Source organism: Babylonia areolata, chromosome 20 (genome assembly GCF_041734735.1).
Source record: "Babylonia areolata isolate BAREFJ2019XMU chromosome 20, ASM4173473v1, whole genome shotgun sequence".
NCBI lineage: Eukaryota > Metazoa > Mollusca > Gastropoda > Neogastropoda > Buccinidae > Babylonia > Babylonia areolata.
Genome location: NC_134895.1, coordinates 28,669,121 through 28,693,826, shown reverse-complemented (window position 1 = coordinate 28,693,826; position 24,706 = coordinate 28,669,121). Strand labels below are relative to the sequence as shown.

The following is a 24,706-nucleotide window of genomic DNA, read 5'->3' as shown; positions in this document are numbered from 1 at the left end:
TCGTCCTATAAATGTTCACCACTGTCTTCTCCTTCGAATTTATGCTCCAATTCTTTCTGAGCATTAGCTGAAGAAAGTAATCTTGGTTGATTTAGTTCGCCACGAGCGCATGTCTTGAGCACGGAGTCAGTCCGACATTTTGTTGAGCGAGCGAGGAGAGGAGCCAGGCAAAGACTGCGGCCAGTAACCCAACCAAAACGTTCAAATAAAGGACTGCCTTATGACGCAGATGGTGTTTCTAGCTATGAATAGAATCCAGAAAGATTCCCCAAGCTAAAGCTACCAGCATTTTTGTCAACGAACTGAATGCAAAGCAGGGAAAAGTCAGAATATTTCGATGACGAGTTATCTCGTCATGCAGGCAGCGAAGCATACATGCTTGCCATGACGAGTTATCTCGTCATGCAGGCAGCCTAGGGGTTAAGTAATTAAAATATTAATAATAATGAACTAACAGGAGTAGTTTTTGTGGATTTTTCAAAAGCCTTTGATGTCCTTAATCATTCCCTCCTATTAAAGAAGTTAGTTATGTATGGACCATCTCAAGATACACTTCAGCTCATTTCATCATTTCTATCAAACAGAAAGCAGCTAGTTAGTATTAAAGATTCTAAATCAGATTTAAAGACAATATGATATGGTGTACCACAAGGGTCTATCCTTATTCTCACTATATATCAATGATCTGCCTCTGTATTTAACAACGGTTTGTGATTTATTTGCAGACGGCAATTCAGTTTATTTCAATCATTCATCCATAAACGTATTGACATCAAAATTACAAGAAAGTATGAACAAATTAGCCAGATGGACTGAAATTAATCACATGTGTCTCAGTGCAACGAAAACTAAAGGTATGTGTATTACAACTAGACAAAAACATCAAAACAATTCAACAAATTTATTTTCTATTTCTCTCTCTGGATATAAAATTGAGGAAGTAAAACCCCCAGTCTTTGGTCCTGTACTCTAGCACTAAGGTCAAGATGACCATCAGATAATCAGTCATTGCAGTCATTCAGTCACAAGACGCACTGAATTTGGTCAGCTTAAATTCAAGAATTCAACATTTACACACACACGCACACACGTGTGTGTGCACACAACTGCGCTGGATACATTTTTCTTAGCAAAAAGAACTTGTGAATAAACAACACAGGAAACAACAACAACAACAAAACAGTTCTCACCACTCACTCACCAAGGGCAGAGTAAAGGCACACTCCCTCACTGATGGGAGTGGGTGGGGGTGCAATGTCTGGTTCCGGAAAAATGGTTGGACCAAAAGACGGTAACTCAGCCTTTTCTCGTTCATCTGGTGTCATATGGCGCCGTCTGTAAAGAGTAAAGAGCAGCATGTTCAGTAAATAAATACAATAAGCTAAAGAAATGGGGAAATTGGTCTATCTGTTTGCCTGCCTGTCTCTGTCTGCCTCTCTATATATCTATTTGTCTGTCTCTCAGCAATCTTGTCTAGTTTCCGAATGACAAAAACTTTCTTTTTACTGAAGCCCCTGGGAACAGAAGGAAAAAATGCACTGTGCTTTTTAACACCAGAAAAAAAGTTAAACAACACAATTCTTACATTCAAAGAAAGTTTTATCGTAACTGATGTATGAATTAAGACTGTCAGAATCTCATCTTTTACATTTAACAAAATCAAACTGAAATAATCACACAGCATACTGATGTGGAATATTGAGCAAAAAAAAAAAAAAAAAAGAAACAGATGTCAAAAATCAGCAGGAAAAACTTCAGCGGTACAGTGAAAAGTTAAAGACCAATGGGTTTCCACAGTTCAGACAGTCTTTAATATCAAGTGTGATCTCCACACAAGAACAGATTCAGCATTGTATTTGTGCAATTAGTCTGTCCAGACACATCTCTAGGATGCCTCTTCAATGCCTCACCATGGCTGACTCCATGGCATAAAAGGACTGGGGATGGAGTCACATGTTGAAAGTAACTCATTCAAGCATGTCCCATTCCCTTCAGTGGGGTTCAGTCAGGAGAATGCATTGGCCATTCAATGCAGGCAATGTTGTTGGTGTTCGAACTCTTGTGTCCTTGGGAATATTTGGACAGCAGAAGGTGAGGAAAAAAGTGTTGGTCTGGACTCTGTCCGACCCCTTCCTTATCATCACCCTGTAGACGTCAGTGACCCTTGCAAAGACAGCTCCTTTTTAATCTCAGCCTCAGACACTCCTTTTAAATCAGGGCATCGGATTACCCCCTTTGAGCAGTTAAGCCCTTAGTGAGGGGAAACATTCACTGCTTGATCCACGAATGTGTCAGCCTTCAGCAGAAGTTGAGATTGTTTCCTGGACAAGCATTCCACAAGAAGGGTACTGTTTGTCAGCTGTTTTGCAGTTTTGAAAGTACTGGCCAGACACTGAAATCCTTTCTGGAAGGCGAAGGGGCTGAGAGCCAACAAGGGCTTGTCAGTATCAACACCCTCCACCACAAGCCACAATGGCCAAAACCCAGATGACTCTCAAACCTTCGAATCAGAGTCGGAGTCATTCTCTATTCCTGGTCTTCCTCTCTTCTGCTACTTTTCTGGGGGGATTATTGGTTTGGAAGCCATTTTTCTGAAGTTTTAACATGTATCCATCCCTTACCCACCCACCATAGAGTCCAACTTAGAGGTCAGGGTCATGGGAATACCAGCTTGACCCCTTCCAGGTTTCGGGAGGGACATACGACAGTCAAGAACTAACTTTATCCCCCCCGATCATGCCCAGCTCCAAGGAACAGAGAACTGGACACTGTGGGGATTACCTTAGTCGGCCTCTCAACTGCCTGTCTTGACCCAGCCCCACATAGGGGTAGCCGACTGACACACACAGGCCGGCCAATGTGTGCTGCCTGTCTGGGAGAGGTCCGAGCCAAAGGAACGTGTTGAGAGTTGTGTGCTCTCTCAATCCCAAGGACCTCATTCCCCCCCATCACAGGTCGTGATGCACAGCAAACATAGCGGGCCTGAAGAAGGATGCAGAGAAAAAAAGGAAGTGGAATAGAAGGCTTGATGGGGAGCTGAAGACAGAAGAAGAACCGGTAAAAAGAAGAAGAGAGAACAGCGAAAGGGATCATGGGTCACTTTTAGTTTGGGCCTCACTCACGACCTGTTTGGAATGGGAAGCCCTACTAGGGGCATCAGTACAAAAACTACCACATATTCAGTCTGAACAGCTGCAATGGCTATGTAGGCTGTCAAATAAGACCTTCTGAAGCACTGATGCACCCGCCGACATAGCTCGCTCGATCACTGGCCACTAAGCCTCCCAACAACGACAAGGTAGTGACCCCAGCCTGACCCCCTCCAGGGTAATAGGGTTGACTTAAAAGCAAACTGTTTTTAGCTGCTTAATGTTTTGTGGAGTGTATGTATGTAAACCTGCCATCTTCCCTCAAACTGTTTTAGCAACAGCTATAAGAATGACTCCAAGAGGGTTTCACTGAAAGACAGTGAAAGTGGTCTTTAAGAATTATTGGAAGCATAGGAGGACCAGTGGAAAAAAATTAAAAAAGGCGACAAAACAAGGGCATCCAGGAGTCATGACCTGGTGCAGCCTGGCCCCATTAGAGTGTAAGGAGTTAACTCTCTCCCGACAAAGGAATGCGTGCGCATTCCTACATAAAATGTATTCAGTTTCAGACGACGGAATGGAATAGCATTTTCAAGAAATAAAAATCCATCACGCGCTGTACACGTGATTTTGTGATTAGCCAAGCAGAGTGCGCTATTCTGGGTCACTCCACAATCGAATGGTATGATTGGCCAGCCTGCCATGTGTGGCCCACCTCGCACACACGCTGACAAAGTCACTGACCAGTCGTCTGCTCGCGTGCCAGCCTGTTAGCAAAGCGGGCTCTTCTCAAATATTGTGGAGCGAACAAGGCAGCAACGGCAATGTTTTAGTGTTGCCGAAGTACTTGAAATGCTACAAACTGAAGGGTCGGACATTGAAGAGGTGGATGATGATGAAGAAGAAAGTGAATTTAATGCAGAAAGCAAGCATGGGTATGGTGATTCGGGGTGAAAAATTGGCATTATTTTCAACATACGGCAAAACTAAAAATAAGATGAGAAATTTGATTTTTGTTATATGTAATAGCTCAACACGTAATAAACCAGTTCTGAAAGTTTCATTTTCTTACTCTGTATTTTGTATTTTTTGTAATTTTTTTTCCAAACCCTTACAAATGGGCTGTCTGTGGGGAAAAGCAAGGGAGAAAACTTGTCGTCCCGAGTGAGTTAAGAGCCGAAACACTTGACTGAGGGGGGCTTCTTCTCTGAAGACCTTGTACTGTCCAACTCTCCCTAGAGTTTCTTATCACTTGTCAAAGAAATTCTATGCGATGATTGTACTAGGAAAAGTATTCTTGGGATGCACTGATTCAGACATGGCAAACGCAACTGTTTGTGTGTGTGTGTGTGTGTGTGTGTGTGTGTGTGTGTGCATGCATGTGTGCGCACATATGTTTGCATGCATGAACATGTTTGCTCTATCTATTTGTAGACAAGTGCTTGTGTGTACTCTGTGTATTTGTTATTATATACATGCATGTGTGAGTGTATGTGCATGTGTATGTGTATGCGTGTGTGTGTCACTGTGTGTGAGTCAGTGTGCGCATGCACACAAGCGTATGTGCATGTGTGTGCGCTTTAGCTGTACCTGTGTGCATTGCCTTGTTAGCAAACTACCTGAAGTTTTATTCCCCCCCCCCCCCCCCAAAAAAAAAGTTCTTCTCTGACAGCTGCATTTCTATAATCTACGGCTACAAATAAAAATTTTATGGATTTCTCAGCATGTATACAACTGTTTGAGATTACATTTTAACAGGAACTCCAAAAAGTTGCAGTTTTAGCAAATTTTGTTAAATCTTTGTAGTTATGGCTGTTGCAAACCAGTCTGTAAAGAAGTACTGAAACACAATGTTTCACAATTGTGTGGTTTACCACCCATTTCGGATGGATAATTTGAGCTCCATCAGTCACAAAACATGGGCTTGAATCCCTTCCTATGATAAACAGGTAGAATGTTAGACCGAATTATACACACTCCCATCCCCATTATAATAGAGTGCAATAATGTATCTTTTGACTATTCTGACCCTTACACACTGGCACATTATGTTAAGCGTAGTGAGAAAAACCAATTGAAAGAGCTATTTCAGTACATGGTGACTCATCCACTTAATTTATACCTATTGAATCATGCTCTTTTTCAATGATGACTTACTTCCAGAGCAGTAGAAGGATGGCAAAGGTGAGGATGAGTAGGACAAAAACGATCAGCACACCAAGTATGACAGGCATGTGACTGGCAGAGGGTGGAGCCTTCAGAGCACGAACTATCACAAGAAAAATAAATCAGTCATTTAAAATCTCAAGTACAAAATATGGCCTGCACATTCATTAAACAGCAACAGCACCAACTGTAACAGCAGGGTGCTATGTGAGGATGCCGTCTGCCTGGGTCTGAGTTCATTCGTCCAGTCCATCACCAAACACGTGGGAACGTGTCGATTTACAGTGGTTCCACTTTATTGGCACAGTGGGCAGCATGTGATGCAGAAAGTCACATGACAAAAAAAAACAAAAACAAACCCTCTGCAACCAATAAACAGAAAACAACTATTTTCCATGTGTACCATGAGATGGGGGAGAGATACGAACAGGACTTATTTCAAGTGAAGCAAGTAATGTAAATTTTAAGTGCCAAAAGAAACTACAGGGCTAAAAAATCCTGATGCCAAACATTACTGAAAACAAAGGCATCATTTAAGACAATAAAAGAAAGACTTTGTGACTGGCCACCACTGATTATATTGGTCTTCATAAAGAAAACCAACCAACAACAAAACAAACCCCCAAGAGGTGTTATCCATCCCCAACAAGCGGAAGGACGCCAAAACCGCGTCAGCATAATCTCTCCCTTCATGCCTGGGAAAAGCCACCTTTGAAAAACAACAGTATTCCTCAAATGGCTTAGTTATCAACAGACCATCTGATTAAATGTACAATAATCCTAACAGAAGGTCACACTACTAGTAATTCATTCAGCACCATGCACTGAGCCAGTTCACTAAGAACTGAAAGAAAGAAATGTTGTTATGATAACATGTTCAACAATGTCATCTGTTCAGCCTTGTACAAATCTAAAATATAAAACTTCCAAAAATAACTAAACATGTACATATGTAAAAAGATACTTAAAAAACTAGGAAGAAACACCCACCTGAGCAGTGTGCTCAAAGGCTTTACACAGTGACAGTGTATATTCCAAGCTGAGCAACTTGCACTACTGTCATCTGGCTCACCAAACACAGCATCAGTGAACTGACTTCAAAAAGATCAAGGGAAGTAACTATTCCAACTACGTCGTCCGTTATGAAGCTACGCACATTTATAAAATATAATAATAATTTCTTAATAGCTATTTTTATTTATTTATATTATTCTTCATTACTAGTTTCTTATTTTTTCTTTTATATTTCTCTCTTCAATACTCTCAGTTTCACTCTACTATACAACAACAACATAATAATAATATTATTGTTATTAACATTATTATCATTGTTATTACTACTACTGCTAATAAAGTAAAAATGCTTACAAGAATAACAATCTCATGATAGACACCTTTTGTGGTATTCAACAGAGGGTTAAAACACAGCATCCCTCTTTTATCTACTATGCCTATAAACTGTTCTGGATGATTAATATATTTTTGTAAATGCCAATAATATTATGATCATGTGCACTGGCAACACTTGACTTGCAAACTGACAAAAATTTTGACATGCTTCAGGGGTCTGCAGTTATGCACATTGTTGAGAAATAATATAAAAACTAATTTCTATTATATACCTTTGATAAACCAAGAGTGAAAAACATGAAAATAAGCACTGCCACATCCACATAAAAGTTATCAAGATATGGCTTAAATCCAAGGTTAGAATGTAAACAGAAATAATAAAACATTAAATATCAACATAAAAAATGCAATACTTACCCACAACTGGAGATTCTGTTTTGGCAAACGATTCTTTTAAAGTCTGAAATAAAACATAATAAATATAAACCCATTAAGGATAAATAACACACACACACACACACACACACACACTTTTTGTCAAAGCAAAATAGGAAAAGTGGTAGCAGGGCACACACACATATACAACACTGAAGAGGGGATATAGATGTATTCCAAAGATAGGCCTAATGCTGATGTGAGAACCTGGTAATATATATTTATGGGGATGGGTCAAACTCATATAGCCAAGCCCTGTCACCCCACAAATATTCTAAAATGACCATCAGGATCGACGGGCGCCATAGCCGAATGGTTAAAGCATTGGACTTTCAATCTGAGGGTCCTGGGTTCGAATCACGGTGACGGTGCCTGGTGGGTAAAGGGTGGAGATTTTTATGATCTCCCAGGTCAACATATGTGCAGACCTGCCAGTGCCTGAACCCCCTTCATGTGTATACGCAAGCATAAGATCAAATACGCACGTTAAAGATCCTGTAATCCATGTCAGCGTTCGGTGGGTTATGGAAACAAGAACATACTCAGCATGCACACCCCCGAAAGCGGAGTATGGCTGCCTACATGGCGGGGTAAAAACGGTCATACACGTAAAAAGCCCACTCTCGTATATACAAGTGAACGTGGGAGTTGAAGCCCACGAACGCAGAAGAAGAAGAAGAAGACCATCAGGATCAAAATCAACATTACATTCACCTGAGCATGGTCTTGGTTTGTTTTCAAAGCGAAAACCACTGGAGTGTGTAAAATGTCTAAAATGAGTTTTCAATAAAAAATCCTTACCCCATCCACTTCCGAGAAAGCCACCAGCCAGATATCATAGGCGGTGTCCCGCTGCAGAGGGGCATTGAAGAAGCCCTCATATGTTTGGTTGTCTCCCACCGTGAAAGACCCGCTCACTTCATGACTTGGTAGTTGAGCTGTGACGTAAGCAGAGAGTCCAAGACGCTCTGCCTTGCCAAAGGTGACATTAAGGTGCTTCAGATGCAAAAGTGAGTTTCGCTTCTGCTTATGGTGGACACCACTGGCCGCATCAGGTTCTTTTAGGCGTTCCACAATCAGACGATAGAAACTGTTGGGAAAAAAAATCAGATATGTGCTCAGAATTATTTGTGTTTAGTCTGTGAAATTTTTTGGTGGGAATACTTTCTCAAAAATGGCAGATCACTGTCCTCCTACTCAGAAATGACCTAAAAAAAAACAATAAAAAAAAACCTACCCACTAGTTTCAAACGCCCCTTTTCTGTCGAAACTTTTCAACAGAATCATTGTCACAGCTTTTGGTCTGTCTGAGTGCCAACAATCTGACTGACCGACACCAATCTGCTTTTTGGGCTGGGAACAGCACATGATATACCACACTTCTCAAAGTTATATACATCTCTCTGCCCTTGATGATGACAATATATCTCTTTTATCTCTTTTGGATCTTTGTGCAGCTTTCAATACTATTGATCATGAAAATCTTCTATACAGACTATCAAAACTGTCAGCATTTCTGGCACAGTTTTAAACTGGCTGAAATCATATCTCTAGCTCTGCTCCCAATCCCAGACAATGTCTGTAAACAACCTTTACTCAACTGCATCTATGGTGCCCCACAGGGTTCTGTGCTTGGAAATGTTTTGTTTATTTTGCGTATCAGACCTGTATATAGCTTGATTGAAGGTTCTTTTTCTCAGCTCCACATGATCACAAGCACCCAAAACTGCATTGCAGACCTAAACAATAGAGAACACTGAACAAACTACAATTCAGTGAAGAGAAAACAGAAATCTTCCATCAGCTTTGGATCCATTCTGTTTTCGTGTACCCAGATTAGAGCTCTACCATCAGCAGTCACTCTTTCTCTGTCTCCAGACCTTGCACTTGGAAAGAGCTCCCTTTTTCACTTCGTCAGGTCTCTTCAATCAGTTCATTCAAGTCTGGCCTTAAAAATGACCTCTTTGCCCCCTCCTTCCTCTATCTCTTCCTGTCGACAGCTTCTCCAGTTTTCTATATAATGTAAGTTTTGTCTTTTGAGTTACACAAGTGAATGATTGGTGTGTAAGTGCTTTGATTTGTCTCTGCATAAGATTCAGCTTTATTTAAACACTTATCTTTATCATTATTATCATCATCGTTACTATTACTAAATCAGGTTCCTTCCTCCCTCTAATTTTCAGAAAAAAACACTTCATCTTACATGGACATTCGGGAAAGACCAAGTGACACTTGGAAAGGCTAGACTCTCAGATTCCATGGGTTGGCAGCCCACCTTACTCTCAATAAAACTGCCACGAGTTGTTCAAAGAAGAGATGCTTCAAGGATTCACTGAAAGGGGGAGAGAATGATGAATCCATTGGCGCCAACACAATCACGACTGGAATTGTTAAACAGACTAAGATTTCACAGCCGATGGAATTCCCATGTGTCTGTGGGCAGAAATTCTCCACTGGGCCTGGCATGAAGATCCACAGGACCAAAAAGGGCAGTACGAAGAATCTGATGAATGCTCAGCAGCCCACTGCACCAGCAGGTGAGACACTGGAAAACCAAGGCCAGGATTCAAACCACAGTGCCAAGGACATCCATGCTGATAATTCAGATGAATCATCTGTACGAGATCTTGAAGCCAAATGCAAGAAACTAGGCTTGCCACCTGCGAGTGCAAAAACAGAATGGGAAGAGTTAGACTAGAAAATAATCTGATGCGCTGATAGGAAAAAGCACCTTGGAACACAAGTTAGCCACCTACAGAGATATCGTGCATGCAACATGTCAGGAAACCTATGAAGTGAAAGAACCAAAGACAAGACCAACTCCTCAAAAATCCAGGCGACAACCAGAAATGGGCAACACCCGAAATGCAAAAGGAAAGCTCAAGAAAAGGATGAAGAATGCTTCAGAATTTGAGAAGCAGGGCCTACAGAAACTTTGGAAAGACCTGAAAGCAAAGCACAGTGCCCTCAGTAAAGCAGCATCAGCAAGGAGAAAAAGGAGCAAAAAGAAGACACAAGAATGATCCTACTGAGACCCCTTTCAGTTCGCCAGGAAACTGTTAGAGCAGCCCAAATCAGGGACATTCACAGTGGATGAAGAAATCTCAGGAAAACATATTCCAATTCACAAAGCTAGAAACCACTAGATCTCAAGGGTTTGGTTCATCCCAGGAAACCAGAGAAGAAGTTCAGCGATAAACCACCAACCCTTGAGGAAGTACAAAAAGTGGTCAAGAAAGCCAGGGCCAAATCATCACCAGGGCCAAACGGAATACCGTACCTGCTGTACTAAAAATGTCCTGAAGTCCTTGAGTGGCTCCACAGAGTGATAAGATCAGCATGGAGGAACCTGAAGATCAGCAACCAGTGGATGATAGCTGATGGCGTATACATCCCGAAAGAGCAGAATTCAAGTACCACTGGCCAGTTCAGACCAATATCATTCCTGAATGTCGAAGGAAAAATCTTCTTCTCTGTCATGGCTGCAAGACTGACAAAATACCTTGCAGAAAATGAGTACCTGGATGTATCAGTCCAGAAAGGTGGCATCCCAGGAGTTCCTGGTTGTGTAGAACATGCCACAATGATTTGGGATGCAATCCAAAGAGCACAGGCAGAGAAAAAGAACCGAGACATGTTATGGCTGGATCTGGCAAATGCGTACGGGTCAGTTTCTCATGAGATGATCCAACTGGCTCTCAAGATGCACCATGTGCCAACGAACATCAGGGAAATGCTGAAGAAGTACTTCCATGGCTTCTCAATGCGGTTCACCATCAAGAAATACATGACAGATTGGAAGTGGGCATAGCCATGGGTTGTGCAATTTCTCCAATCCTGTTCATGCTGGCAATGGAAGTGATCTTGAAGGCCTCAATGAAAGGTACAGATCTAGCCGACCTCGGCAACAGATACCAGATACCTCCTCTGAAAGCCTTCATGAATGACACAACAGTTCTTTCAACAAAAGAGGATGACACCCATGAAATATTGAAGCGGCTGGACCAGCTAGATGCATCAGCCAGGATGAACTTCAAACCAATGAAATCACAGAGCCTCTCACTGCATAAAGGAAAGGCAGTTGAAATGGTCACATTCACTGTAGCCAACCAAGCCATTTCAACAGTGTCAGATGAACCAGTCAAAGGCCTTGGAAGATGGTATGATGAGTCCCTGAAAGACACAAAAAGAGGAAAGGAAACCAAGCAGACAGCAGAAGAAGGCCTGCATATCATAGACCAGTGCGGCCTTCCTGGCAAATATAAAGTGTGGTGCCTACAGTCTAAGCTGATACCAAAGCTCCTGTGGCCTCTTGTGATATATGATATCAGCTGTAGCACAGTCGAGTCAACTGAGGCAAAGATCAACAAGTACACATGCAAATGGCTTAGTGTCTCACCTGGTCTCACTGACGTGGCTCTCTACTGTCACCAAGCAAAGCTGAGGCTACCTCTGGAATCCCTTGTTAAAGAATAGAAGGTAGGGAAGGCAAGACTTCTCAACATGCTTGAAGACTCAGGAGACAGTATTGTGAGATCCAACCAACCCAATCTGAAGACTGGCAGAAAATGGAAATTCAGGAAGCAGTCAGTGCAGCAAAAGAAAGATGAAGGAAATAATAGATACATCCAAGCCAACAGACAGGGCCTGGGATCGACAGAGATGGAATACTGGTCCAAGGCAAAGGGGAAAGAAAAAAGCACATGATTATACAGGGGATGAAGAAGGAAGAGGATGATAAGAGTCCAGAAGGCAGTCCAGCAAGGCCAGCAGGGGCAGTGGACAACATGGGAAAATACACTCCAAAGGAGCCTCAGATGGAGTGACATGTGGAACATGGCCCCTCTGAGGATCAGCTTCATCCTCAGATCTATGTAAGACCTCCTTCCCTCAAATACAAACTTGGTGAAATGGGGGAAAACAGAGGACCCTGCATGCCCATTCTGCCATGGCAAACAAACAGTGGAACATGTCCTCAGCTCATGCAAAGCAGCATTAAGCCAAGGACGGTACACATGGAGGCACAACTAAGTGCTAAAAGAAATTGCACATGTGGCGAGCACTGTCCAAGGAGCACCCACACCACCAGAAGTTCCAGTTGAGTTCCTCTCTGCAGAATAAAGTGTGGCCAGGAGCAGCTGTAACAGCCAAAGCATGGAAATGTGGGCTGCAGGATGGTGCCAAAGATTGGGAATGCACAGTCGACCTACCAGAGGGGAAGAAACACACAGAAATCATCAGCAAGAGTGGCATGAGACCTGACATAGTACTCCACTCTAAGGCAACGAAACAAGTGATTCTGACTGAGCTAACTGTGCCATACGAAAGCAGAATGGAGGAAGCCCACATCTATAAAACCAAGCAGGCTGAGAGAATCTGGCTTCCAAGCCAAAGTCCTCGCCATAGAGATTGGTGCAAGAGGGTTTGTAAGCGCATCTGCCTGCAGCCTCATGAAACAGCTGTTGATTTCTGGCAGAGATAGGACAAGGGCTCTCAAGGCAATGACAGATGCAGCAGAAAAGAGTTCAAACTGGATCTGGCTGAGGAGGAATGAAAGTAAACTTCATAAGGATTAAATTTTCCCATTTAAAGTAGCTCAGTGGTTAAAATGTCTGCAAGAAAGGTGACTCAGTCCTGAAATGGCAACCATCTTGGAGGCACAGGTTCGAACCTGCTGAGGACCAGAAAAAAAGGCAGCAATACAAGGGCATCCAGGGGTCATGACCTGGGTGCAGCCCTGCCCCCTTTGAATGTAAGGAGCTAAAGGCCGAAGAAATTGACTGAGGGGGTCTTCTCTGAAGACTATGTGCTGTCCAGCTCTCCCTATAGTTTCTAATCACTGTAAAGCAGCCTACTTGGAATTAAGAAAAATCAGCTTCTGTCACGGCTCGTTGGCGATCTGCGTGCATGCCTGTCTACATTTTTCCCCCCTTCTCTTTTCCCCCTTTCTCTCTCCCTTCTTTCCCCCCTCTCTCTCTCCCTTCTCCTCCTCTCTCCCCCTTCTTCTCCTCTTTCTCCCTTCTCCCCCCTCTTTCCATCCCTCTCCTTCACCTCCCTCTCTCCTTCGTGCTTTTGCACGTGTGGCATGTCCCTTCTCCTGAACGGTTTTTTTTTTCGAACTCTGAGCGAGTTCAGGAGTCAATCTGGTTAGGAGAGAGAGATTGCTCTGGGCTGTTGAGGCCAAGCTTCGCAGAGAGACGGGTCGCCGTTCCAGCGTGCGTGCTGTAGGGCGCCGTCGATGAAGTAGTGGGGGCGTTTCCCTTTGTCACCCCTTCTTCTGTATTTGTCTGTTTCACTCTGGGCCAGTGACGTGCCTGGTGACAGGTGAGGGAGTCTGTGTTTGTTGTCGTAACATTTAGTGATGTGACTTGTGATTAAGAGTGAGATTTAGGTTGCTTGTAAGGTTAGTGTGATGTGTTTTTTTTTAGTGGATATCTTTTAAATACAGTATTCTTTTACTTCCAAATACAGGGGGGGATTAGTAAATTTGTTGTTTAGGTGTAACATTTTTGCCATAATAATATTCAGCTCAGATTGTTTCAAATTTGTTTTTGGAAATGTGATATAGCCTGACTGGTGCCGTTTCAATTATTCAGTTCTAGCATCATTGAAACTTGAATATTGTTATTGCCTTGTTTAGCGCAATGTATATTGCTTAAGGAAGACAAGGGGGTGGGGTATACTTTTACAACTGGTTTAAAAAACAACCAGTCTACAGAGCCAATGGGGTGTTACAGGTTTTCCGGTGTTTCTTCCCCTTCGTGCCGCTGCCTTCGACGGGTCCCCAGAACACAAGCGTGGAAACTTCCTCACTCCCGTTCCCACTCCCGCTCCCACTCCATACTTCCATCTACCCCTTTTCCACCTTTCCACTGTCCCTCTGGCCGACCAGCTTCAGCCATCAAGCTACGAGTGTCCGTTTTCGGCTGTCAGCACGAGTTTGAACTCTGGCAGTGGGGTTGAGCAGCACTGGTGCTGCAGGTTGACTGTAACTTGTAGAATTGTGCTGTGTTTAGATAAAGGTTATTTTTTTGGTTTGTAATGCCTTGTTTTGTGGCGTGTATTTATTTATGTATTTTTTTTGCATCACCACAGTAAAGCAACGAGCTGAACTCTTCTGTGTCTCTGTGTTTGTGTTGTCGGGACGTTAGCTAGTCTGGGAAGGGGTGGGGGTTCATGGGCAACCCCTTACGGGTTGTGACAATGGTGGAGATGCGGGGTAACTGATAGGTTAGTTAGGAGGGTACTGTGGGGAGGGTGTCTTTGTTCTGTTTGTCCCATCATTTGGTTCGTTGAAAACACTTCATATTTGGTTGTGGGTGCCGTAAAGATTGTGTTTGGACAAGATAGACTGGATGTTTGTAACTCACTCGTTGTTGCTGAAGGTTGTGGTGTCCGCAGACTATTTTACATAAGAAGAGTAGTCACTGTCGTGTGGCGGAAGTGGATTCAGACTGTATCCCTTGAAGAAACGTGGCACGATGTTGACACGGAAGCAAGCCGCTAACGCTGCCACACCAGGGCATAAGACACTAGCACCCAAACAGGGTGATATGAGCCGTTCTCCAGGGACCCTTGAGAAAACAGAATTGTCTGGTTGGGTCAAAGATCAGTTAGGCAAACAGCTCCATGGCTCGCCCGGTTCAGCAGGTAAGGGTGAGGCCAAGTCAGAGATTTCTTCCGCTCAAGACCCTTATTTTAAGTTCCGGACCTTGGGCTCTGATCTAGGATTATCTGGTGAGGCTTTGGCTCGGTTCGTGATAGATGCAATCAAAGAAGAGAAAGAGGAGGCTAGACGAATCAGAGAAGAAGAGAAAGAGGAGGCTAGACGAATCAGAGAGGAAAGGCGTATCCAAGAAGATAGGGAGGAGGCTAGACGTGCAAGGGAGGAAGACAGGTTGTTCAGAGAGAGACGGTTGGAAGAGGAGAGGCAGAGGTTCGAGAGGAAGCTCGAGCTTAAGCAAGAAGAGATAGAGGCCAGGTCGGTACAGCAGCTCACCCTCACACCCTTCAACGGGAAGGACGACCTGGACTCGTTCTTAAGCCATTTTGAGAGGGTAGCTCTCCTTAACAGATGGAAACGTGAGTCTTGGGCAGCCCGTCTAGTTACCTTGCTTCAAGGCCGAGCTAGAGATGCCTGTCTACGACTCTCTGAAACTGAAATTAGGGATTACGATTCGCTGAAGGCCGCACTGTTGCGCGTCTTCCTGTTGGATGCTGACTCATACAGGAAGAAGTTTCGTTCCATGCGGAAGCAGGCCGAGGAAACTTTTGAGCAGTTCCTTGATCGTCTTAAGACGTGCCTATCTCGTTGGTGCACTGCGAGTGGACGGGACGAAAATCAAGTGGAGGACATCAAGGATCTCTTCCTCCAAGAGCAATTCTTTGCAATCTTGACTCCCGAATTGGTTACGGAAATTCGCAAAGAAGAACCACGTAGAGTAGAAAATGTGGCCCGTATCGCAACGAAGGTCGCTCGTGCTAGGAAGGCAGGGCGTTCAGCCGAAGCAGATTTCAAGGCCTCCAAGAGGATGGAAAGAGAACAGGACATAGTTTCCAGGCCAGTTCAGGCCAATGAGAACCTTTCCAATCAATCTGGCACCGGACAGCCAGGGGCTCAGGGAACCCACAACCCCAAGCCACCAACCTGTTTCAGGTGTGGCAACATCGGACACTTTGCTCGGGAGTGTAATCCTCCTAAACGAGTTTCTATGGTGGTCACTCGCTTGCCTTCAAAGGAAAAATATCTCCCTCCACCCCCTACTCTGTGCGTCCCTTGCGCTTCACAAACTTACTCCCCCCGTTGTGAGGTCGTAGTCAATGGAGAGACTGTCCGAGGTTTGCGCGACACTGGGGCTCACATGATTGTCGTGGCCCGTCACCTGGTTCCCCCCAGTTCGTTCACGGGGTCTACTGTCCGAGTCATCTTGGCAGAATCCAGATGTTCATCTTTGCTGCCGATAGCTTTGGTGAATCTGCAGTCGCCTTTCGTTTGCGGCAGGTTTCATGTGGCCGTAATGGAGGCACCAGTTGAGGACGTCCTTATTGGGAACACGGCATGGAATGCTGATGGCACGTCCGTGGACGTTCCCGTCTACGCTGACTCCAAGATCGTGGGTACTGTGAGGAGTAGAGCCCAGCTCAAGCGTAGTTCCAAGTCTGTCCTTCCACTTCCCCCAGATAGTGTAGATGGTCACATGACTCGAGAGGAGCTCATAAAGCAGCAGGATCAAGACCCAGACCATCTGAAAGCAAGAGAGACAGCCAAAAGTAAACTGGTTCAGAAGGCAGGGTCTGGAGAAGTAACTTACCGCCGTAAACGGGGTGTGCTCTTCCGATGTTTCAGGAACCACTGTGGAGAAGTCACACAACTCTGTGTTCCTAAGGCTCTGCGCACTTCTATATTGCTGGTGGGCCATGTCGACTCCATGTCTGGTCATTTGGACATTCAATGCACCCGGGACAAGATTTTCCCTCATTTTTATTGGCCGGGTATGTGTGCCGACATCAGGCATTATGTCCAGTCATGCGAGAGGTGCCAGAAGGCAGTCGCTACACGAAGAGTCCCCAGAGTCCCTTTTGGGGGGATGCCTAGAGAGTTTGTAAAGGGCGGCAAGGTGTTGCTCCGTCCCAACATGCAGAACAAGCTAGAGATTATAAAACGTGCACACCGCTAAAAAGTAAAGTCTGTATTTGGCCTTTTCATTTTTGCTTTGTTTGCCACGTGTACATATTCAAGTTTTAGAAAGTGTGTGTGTGTGTGTGTGTGGGGGGGGGGGTACTATCTAAACAGTTTCTACAATTTCTTTTCTTGTCCTTTTCCTCTTATTTTCAAAATGTGTATGACCTGATTGATGGAATTGTTGTGCTGGGTACACGTTGAGACAAGTTCCTTTCTGTTGAACATGTGTGGGTGTGTTTCTGGGCCTCAGGCGAACTATTTTTAGAAATGGGGAAATTCGGGGAAAATCTGTCACTGGGGTTGGTTGAACATTTTTGTGTGTACTCGCCGCGACATGTGGTCAAGGTTCAAACCATGTGGTTTGAATTTAAGAAGGGGGGTATTGTCACGGCTCGTTGGCGATCTGCGTGCATGCCTGTCTACATTTTTCCCCCCTTCTCTTTTCCCCCTTTCTCTCTCCCTTCTTTCCCCCCTCTCTCTCTCCCTTCTCCTCCTCTCTCCCCCTTCTTCTCCTCTTTCTCCCTTCTCCCCCCTCTTTCCATCCCTCTCCTTCACCTCCCTCTCTCCTTCGTGCTTTTGCACGTGTGGCATGTCCCTTCTCCTGAACGGTTTTTTTTTTCGAACTCTGAGCGAGTTCAGGAGTCAATCTGGTTAGGAGAGAGAGATTGCTCTGGGCTGTTGAGGCCAAGCTTCGCAGAGAGACGGGTCGCCGTTCCAGCGTGCGTGCTGTAGGGCGCCGTCGATGAAGTAGTGGGGGCGTTTCCCTTTGTCACCCCTTCTTCTGTATTTGTCTGTTTCACTCTGGGCCAGTGACGTGCCTGGTGACAGGTGAGGGAGTCTGTGTTTGTTGTCGTAACATTTAGTGATGTGACTTGTGATTAAGAGTGAGATTTAGGTTGCTTGTAAGGTTAGTGTGATGTGTTTTTTTTAGTGGATATCTTTTAAATACAGTATTCTTTTACTTCCAAATACAGGGGGGGATTAGTAAATTTGTTGTTTAGGTGTAACATTTTTGCCATAATAATATTCAGCTCAGATTGTTTCAAATTTGTTTTTGGAAATGTGATATAGCCTGACTGGTGCCGTTTCAATTATTCAGTTCTAGCATCATTGAAACTTGAATATTGTTATTGCCTTGTTTAGCGCAATGTATATTGCTTAAGGAAGACAAGGGGGTGGGGTATACTTTTACAACTGGTTTAAAAAACAACCAGTCTACAGAGCCAATGGGGTGTTACAGGTTTTCCGGTGTTTCTTCCCCTTCGTGCCGCTGCCTTCGACGGGTCCCCAGAACACAAGCGTGGAAACTTCCTCACTCCCGTTCCCACTCCCGCTCCCACTCCATACTTCCATCTACCCCTTTTCCACCTTTCCACTGTCCCTCTGGCCGACCAGCTTCAGCCATCAAGCTACGAGTGTCCGTTTTCGGCTGTCAGCACGAGTTTGAACTCTGGCAGTGGGGTTGAGCAGCACTGGTGCTGCAGGTTGACTGTAACTTGTAGAATTGTGCTGTGTTTAGATAAAGGTTATTTTTTTGGTTTGTAATGCCTTGTTTTGTGGCGTGTATTTATTTATGTATTTTTTTTGCATCACCACAGTAAAGCAACGAGCTGAACTCTTCTGTGTCTCTGTGTTTGTGTTGTCGGGACGTTAGCTAGTCTGGGAAGGGGTGGGGGTTCATGGGCAACCCCTTACGGGTTGTGACAGCTTCTGATACTCATTTGTTTTGCATCCCCTCTGTCAAAACAAAGTCCTTCAGTCAAAGTTCTTTCTCTTTTCATGGCACAGCTGTCTGGAACCAACTCCATGTACAGATCAGAAATTCTTTTTCTTCACTTCATTCCTTCTTCCTTGAAAACCCAAGGAAGGAACTTTGTTTAATGTCCCGTCACACAAACTGGTGACTGAAGACATTTTGTTAAAGTATTTATGAATACATTTGAGTATTATCGGTTAGAAGGGGTGGGAGATGTGAATGAATGGAGGGTTGGGGGAAACTGGGCAAATGCAGGTGAAATGTGGGTGAAATTTGAAAAAAAAAATCTAAATACAATTACAAGAAATTACTTAAAGGACTTCGTAAAAGAGAAGTTGTTAAACTGACAAGCAAAACAACTGATAATGAATGCAAAAAGTCAAAAACATCAACGTTCTCAGTCACTTGTGAAGACACACTTTCGTGTACATAAGGCTTCATCAAGCTACAGTCAAAAATTATATGCTCAATTGTCAGGTTACTACAGGATATGCACTTGACATTAGAACAATATTTGGTCCGTAATGAATTTGATAATAGTCTGAGAGCTAAACTCAGGATTGGTCTGCGAATTGGACCTAAGTCTGAGAGAGTCAACTGACGAGGTTTTAGACTTGAATTCAAGCACCTATAAAAGTCTCTTTCTAGTATATTGCTTATTTCCTTGTATGACAATGGGCAATATACTTTTATACTATCTATATGATTTTTTGCTCCCCTTTTTGCTGCCCTGTCTGTTTGGTCGTTATAAAGGAATCCAGTGTGGGATGGTATCCAACAAAAATCAACATTTGTACCCTTCACAAATTGGGTGTGCAATAAATACCTAATTTCAAACAATAAATCTTCTCTTTGATTATTCTCAAAAAGGAGCAAACTTTTTAAAACAGATTGAGAATCAACACAAAATAGGATATTATTTACTATGATTGGTATATCAACAAACTTGAAAACCCACTTCTTTCAACTAATGCAGAAACCACCACCTCACCCCATTATTCTAACTGTGTACTTTTCGTCTGTGTGTATGTTTGTGTACATGTGAGTTAGCGTGTGTATGTGCACGTGTGTGTGGGGGTGGGGTGGGTAGGCGGGTGGGGTGGAGTGGGGGATGTAGTTGTGTGTTGTGATGTGTGTATGTGTATTGTTGTTTTGTAGGTGTGTGTGTGTGTGTGTGTGTGTGTGTGTGTGTGTGTGTGTGTGTGTGTGTGTGTGTGTGCATTTGTCTGTGTTATGTGTTTGCATGTGTGTTGCATGTGTGTGTGTGTGTGTGTGTGTGTGTGTGTGTGTGTGTGTGTGTGTGTGGTGTGGTGTGGTGTGGTGTGGTGTGGTGTGGTGTGGTGTGGTGTGGTGTGTTGTGTTGTGTTGTGTTGTGTTGTGTTGTGTTGTGTTGTGTCTGTGTCTGTGCGTGTGTTTGTGTATGTGTTTTTCTATGGTCATTTCCTATGAGTTATAAATCCATAGATGTATAACGCAAATAGATTTAAAATAGGCTGATTATTACAGAATTGCAGACACTTTCTCACATTAATTACCACATGAAACAGTACATTTAGCAAGCACAAACTCAAGCATGCATGCGCACACATCACTTCTCTCAGTTTGTGGTTTCACACCACTCTGCGTATGCATGCCTGCCACACCTCACAGAGAGGTCACCAGAATGATGGATGTCGATGGTGACTGTGGTGTCTGTCAAGCTCTTCAGCACTGGAGCAATGGGCTTGCGAGGGTCTGCAAAATCAGCACCCTATAAAGTGTTTCATTCAGACCACAGAGATGTCACTCATCATGTGAGTGGGTGCCTGTGTCTTATAAATCATGTTAAGGTTTAACTGGTAATTAAAACTGATTCTGATTAATTTTATACATTAAAATCACATAGAAACACAAGCATAAGACCAGAAACAAACACAGAAAGCACAAAAAACAAAACTTTTGTTTTTAAATAGATACATGCAGTAAATTGGAATTCCCCTCTCACACACACATGTGTGCGCATGCACACAGCACTCTGTGTTCATTAAGTGACTCTTTTTCTACTGTTTTTCAGCCTCCTGCCTTATTTAAAACCTCAGCTAATATCAATATAATTGATACTTATATAGCACCTACCTTTGGTCAGGGATTAAACTCTAAGCATTTAACAAATAAGAAGTCAATTGCACAAGAGGCTACCTATCTGGGTAGTACCGACTTAGAGCTGCATTTGGGTTTCCTGTGTCATTCTGTCTTCAGTCACGAAAATGCACACACATATATATTACAGTGTTTTTTGCTTCAGAATTTTGCCAGGGTCTGCCCTTTTGTTGCTGTGGGTTCTTTTTCGTGCGCTAAGTGCATACTGCACATGAGACCTCAGTTTATCAATTCATTCAAATAACTAGCATCCAAACATCACACAAGGTCTAATGGAAGGGGAGAAAATTCTGGTGATTGTGTGATTTGATTCTGCACCCTTATATTCAGAGATTTTTTTTCGCTTCCGAGGAGGGTGCTTTACCAATAAGCCGACACTACACTACATACAATATCTTCCTTGTTTACAAACATTGCTACCTCAGTGGATAAGACCAAATCAGCCCACCATGCACTTACGCTGCAGCAGCAGCGTGACACACACTGGTTTGACGGACTGCTTCTCTCTTATCGAAATAAGTATTCTGTATTCTGTAAGTTCTGAGTCACAATGTTGACAAGAAGTGTTGGACACAGACATGTGGGCCTTTCTTTCTCTTACTAAGAGACATCATGGCCAGAAACGAAATTTACAGAAATGGGAACTAGCAGAAATGAGAACAAGGTTCAGGAAGGGAAGAGAGAGACAAGACAAGATTGGACATGATAGGACAAGAAAAGACAAAATCATTTCTGAGGATAATAGATAAGCACTGGAGTGCATTTTCAGATACAGTCCCTCCTTGAACAGGGTCTACACAACACATTAGTAATTAAAGTCATAAGCATGGTGAGATTAAGATATATAGGAAAAAAACAATAAGAACACACACACACACACACACACACACACACACACACACACACACACAAAGTACACTTACCCAAAGCCAGACATGATTTTAAACATAAATAAAGCCTTGTTATATTTATGTTTGGTTTTCAGAGGAAAAACATCAAGAGTTTTGTAATCATATATAGTTAATGATGAGGATTTTTTTTAAATTAGTTTAATTGCTCATCAATGTAGACTTAACAGAGATTTCATAATATTCTCACTTGCTGAATACCAGACCATAGAAGCATAGTTGATATGGTATTCAATGTAAACATAAGAAAATAGCTTTCTACAGTGATGATTCAAAAAGTGTTTAATTTCAGATTGATGTTGAATATTTTTTGATAATTCTTTTCTTCTTCTTTTTTTAACACAATAATGAAATATGTTGGGGTTTTTTACAAAATAATGAAATACAGTGTCACCATGACAAATCATTGTCAACTGTACCGCCAAGGATTTTGTGGTGGTCTACTTCAAGAGAGAGAGAGAGAGAGCACAACACGCACACACACAAACATGGACAGACAGACAGGCAGTCAGCAGAGACAAAGAAAGACAAAGTGAATGGCACAGAACAGATACACACCTCCGGCCAAGGTCCAGACAAGCAGGGTTGCGGCAGGTCCTGGGCCTTTAGAAGTGTGGGCCTTGACAAAACACAAGTACTGAGTGGCTGGGGACAGCTCCCGTGCTGTGTGACTCTCACTGCCACTGTCCAATTTACGCTGCATGTAGCTGTTGGCCACACGTCCTAACAGCGTGTTTTGGGCATCACACCCCACCTGTGTACAATTTTTCCCCATTCCTGATGTTACATTGTGACATCTCTTTCACTACAAGAAATATTTTCATTCAGAATTATTTTTCTATATTTCAGATATCAATAAGACACTTGTCTTATTCTAGCATGCCACACAAGCCCTATGCAAAAGATATTTACGTCTTCCCGTCGTATCTGATCGTGCTCCAGGCTGGCACACTGATAACTTACATTTATTATGTTTAATCATGCTTTATGCAGTTCATCAGGTGCACGAAAAATGCAAAGAACAGAACTTAGACCAGTATGCAGTCTTCATTGACCTGACCCGTCATCTCACCACTCAAACCAAGACCTTGGAGAAACTCATTCTTGAAGTCCTCTTTGCAGATGACTGTGCCCTCATGGCACATTAGGAGAATCACCTGCAGGTCATTGTCAACCACTTTGCAGAAGCATCCAAGCTGCTCGGACTGACAATCAGTCTTTGGAAAATGGAGCTCCTGGTCCAAACCGCCCCAAACACAGACAAGCCCCAGCCAGCCATTACCACTGATGGAGTCCAACTGAAGTAAGTGGAGAGCTTCAAGTATCTGAGCAGCACTATCTCTGCAGATGGATCACTGGATAAAGAGATCACATCCAGGATCCAGAAAGCCAGCCAGGCCCTTGGAAGATTGAAAGTGAAGGTTCTCCAGCAGAAAGGCATAAGACTGTCTACAAAGATAAAGATCTACAAATCTTCATTACTGTATGGATGTGAGACATGGACCCTGTATTGATGGCACATCAAGCAGCTAGAACAGTTCCACATGAGATTGCTGTGCATGTTCATGGGCATCCACTGGCAGGACAAAGTCACAAACCAAGAGGTGTTGGACAAAGCTGGTTTGACAAGCATTGAGTCATTATTGCTAAAGGCTCAGCTACACTCAGAATGGACAACAGTTGCATCCCCAGGCAACTAAAGTATGGTGAGCTCAAGGAGGGCCAACGCAGACAAGGATGGCCCAAACTGAGGTACAAAGACACTCTGAAGAGCAACCTCAAATGGTGCGACATCCAGCCACACAAGCTTGAAGCCTCTGCTGCGGACAGATCATCCTGGAGGTCTCTCACTTCCAAAGCAACAGCTGCCTTTGAAGAGGACAGATGACTGCGTCTAGCTACTGCGAGGGACAGACGACATAGGGCCTCATCCTCATCAGTCCAAAATTCAGACCATCGCTGCGACACCTGTGAGCACCTGTGTGCTTCCAGCTTTGGGCTGTGGAGTCACATGCGCTGTCATCGCTGAGTTCACAGACCTTGTCATCTTCGGCTCCCAACGGACTACCAAGATATATATATAGATAGATATAGATATATATATATAATTACAGTGATAAGAAACTCTTGGGAGAGCTGGACAAGGTCTTCAGAGAAGAAGCCCCCCTCAGTCAAGTGTTTCAGCCCTTAACTCCTTATGCTCTAAGGGGACCGGGCCGCACCCAGGTCATATATATATATATATATATATATATATATAGTTGTTTTTTGCTGCCCCATCATTTGCACTATTTCAGTGGCATTACTCACACCATAAGCAGCCACACCTGAGTTAATCTGTAGCAGTCCAAGCATTGGTCATCTACAGGGAACTATCAATGTAAGTTCACCAGGAGGCCACACACCAGAGTAGACCCTGCACTGCTGTTGTCACTATGGTGGTGTTCAGTAGTGCCTGTTCTGATTAAATATACTTAGGACACCACCTACTGAGCCCCCTGCTGATGACAATAATAACTTAATTGCAGAGCCAGACTAAGTGAGCATCCTTCCCAGAGTGGACACCGCCACCACGTCCCTCAATCGACAGTACCCATTGAATCTGCCTGCACTGAAGACCTTGAGAGGACTCACCCCAATCACATAAGTGGAGGGGGATCGAAACTGAAGGTCACCACAGGAGCAGGGCATGAAAGGCCACAGAATTTGAGACTTTTTTCGTTGATAAAGGAGGAGGATGGTGATGATGATGATGTTGCTATAAAAGTCAATTAGGTTTGGGACTAACTGACAAGGCTGTACTCTTAGCTTCCTTTCATAATGATATCCCAGCATTAACCAGACCCAAGAGATACAGACACTTGCAGTGTTGGTCAGAAAATTAGAGCAACACAACCAATAATAATACTCGACTGTGTGGTCCCAGTCTTCAGCCCATTGTACATTTAACTCTTAAGTAGGAACCGGCCATTGGCAAAAAAACCTCTCTCTGCTGGGGCTCAAACCTGCATCCTCCCAGCAATTCTTCCATGACACTATTCACACTTTACTATCATTTTATACACAAAGGCTGAGCGTGTGTGTGCGCCTGAAATCTGATTAAATGACACAGGAAATGACTAATGAGCACCCAATGGCAGCCGCCATGTCGGCTCTACCCAGATAGGCTGCCTGTTGTGCA

The 24,706-nt window shown here is 43.6% G+C and overlaps 1 protein-coding gene across 3 annotated transcripts in view; it reads right to left on the bottom strand.

Moving 5' to 3' along the window:
- Positions 1–24,706, bottom strand: part of LOC143295377 (receptor-type tyrosine-protein phosphatase T-like) — a 328,714-nt gene that overhangs the window by 102,885 nt on the left and 201,123 nt on the right. For all 3 annotated transcript variants that reach the window (XM_076607040.1, XM_076607042.1, XM_076607043.1), the window contains 6 exons: positions 22,084–22,279; positions 20,122–20,212; positions 7,842–8,130; positions 7,023–7,065; positions 5,247–5,358; positions 1,202–1,335 (listed from right to left, as the gene is read on the bottom strand). In XM_076607040.1, the coding sequence (XP_076463155.1) occupies positions 1,202–1,335; positions 5,247–5,358; positions 7,023–7,065; positions 7,842–8,130; positions 20,122–20,212; positions 22,084–22,279 (865 nt within the window). The remainder of the gene's footprint in view (positions 1–1,201; positions 1,336–5,246; positions 5,359–7,022; positions 7,066–7,841; positions 8,131–20,121; positions 20,213–22,083; positions 22,280–24,706) is intronic.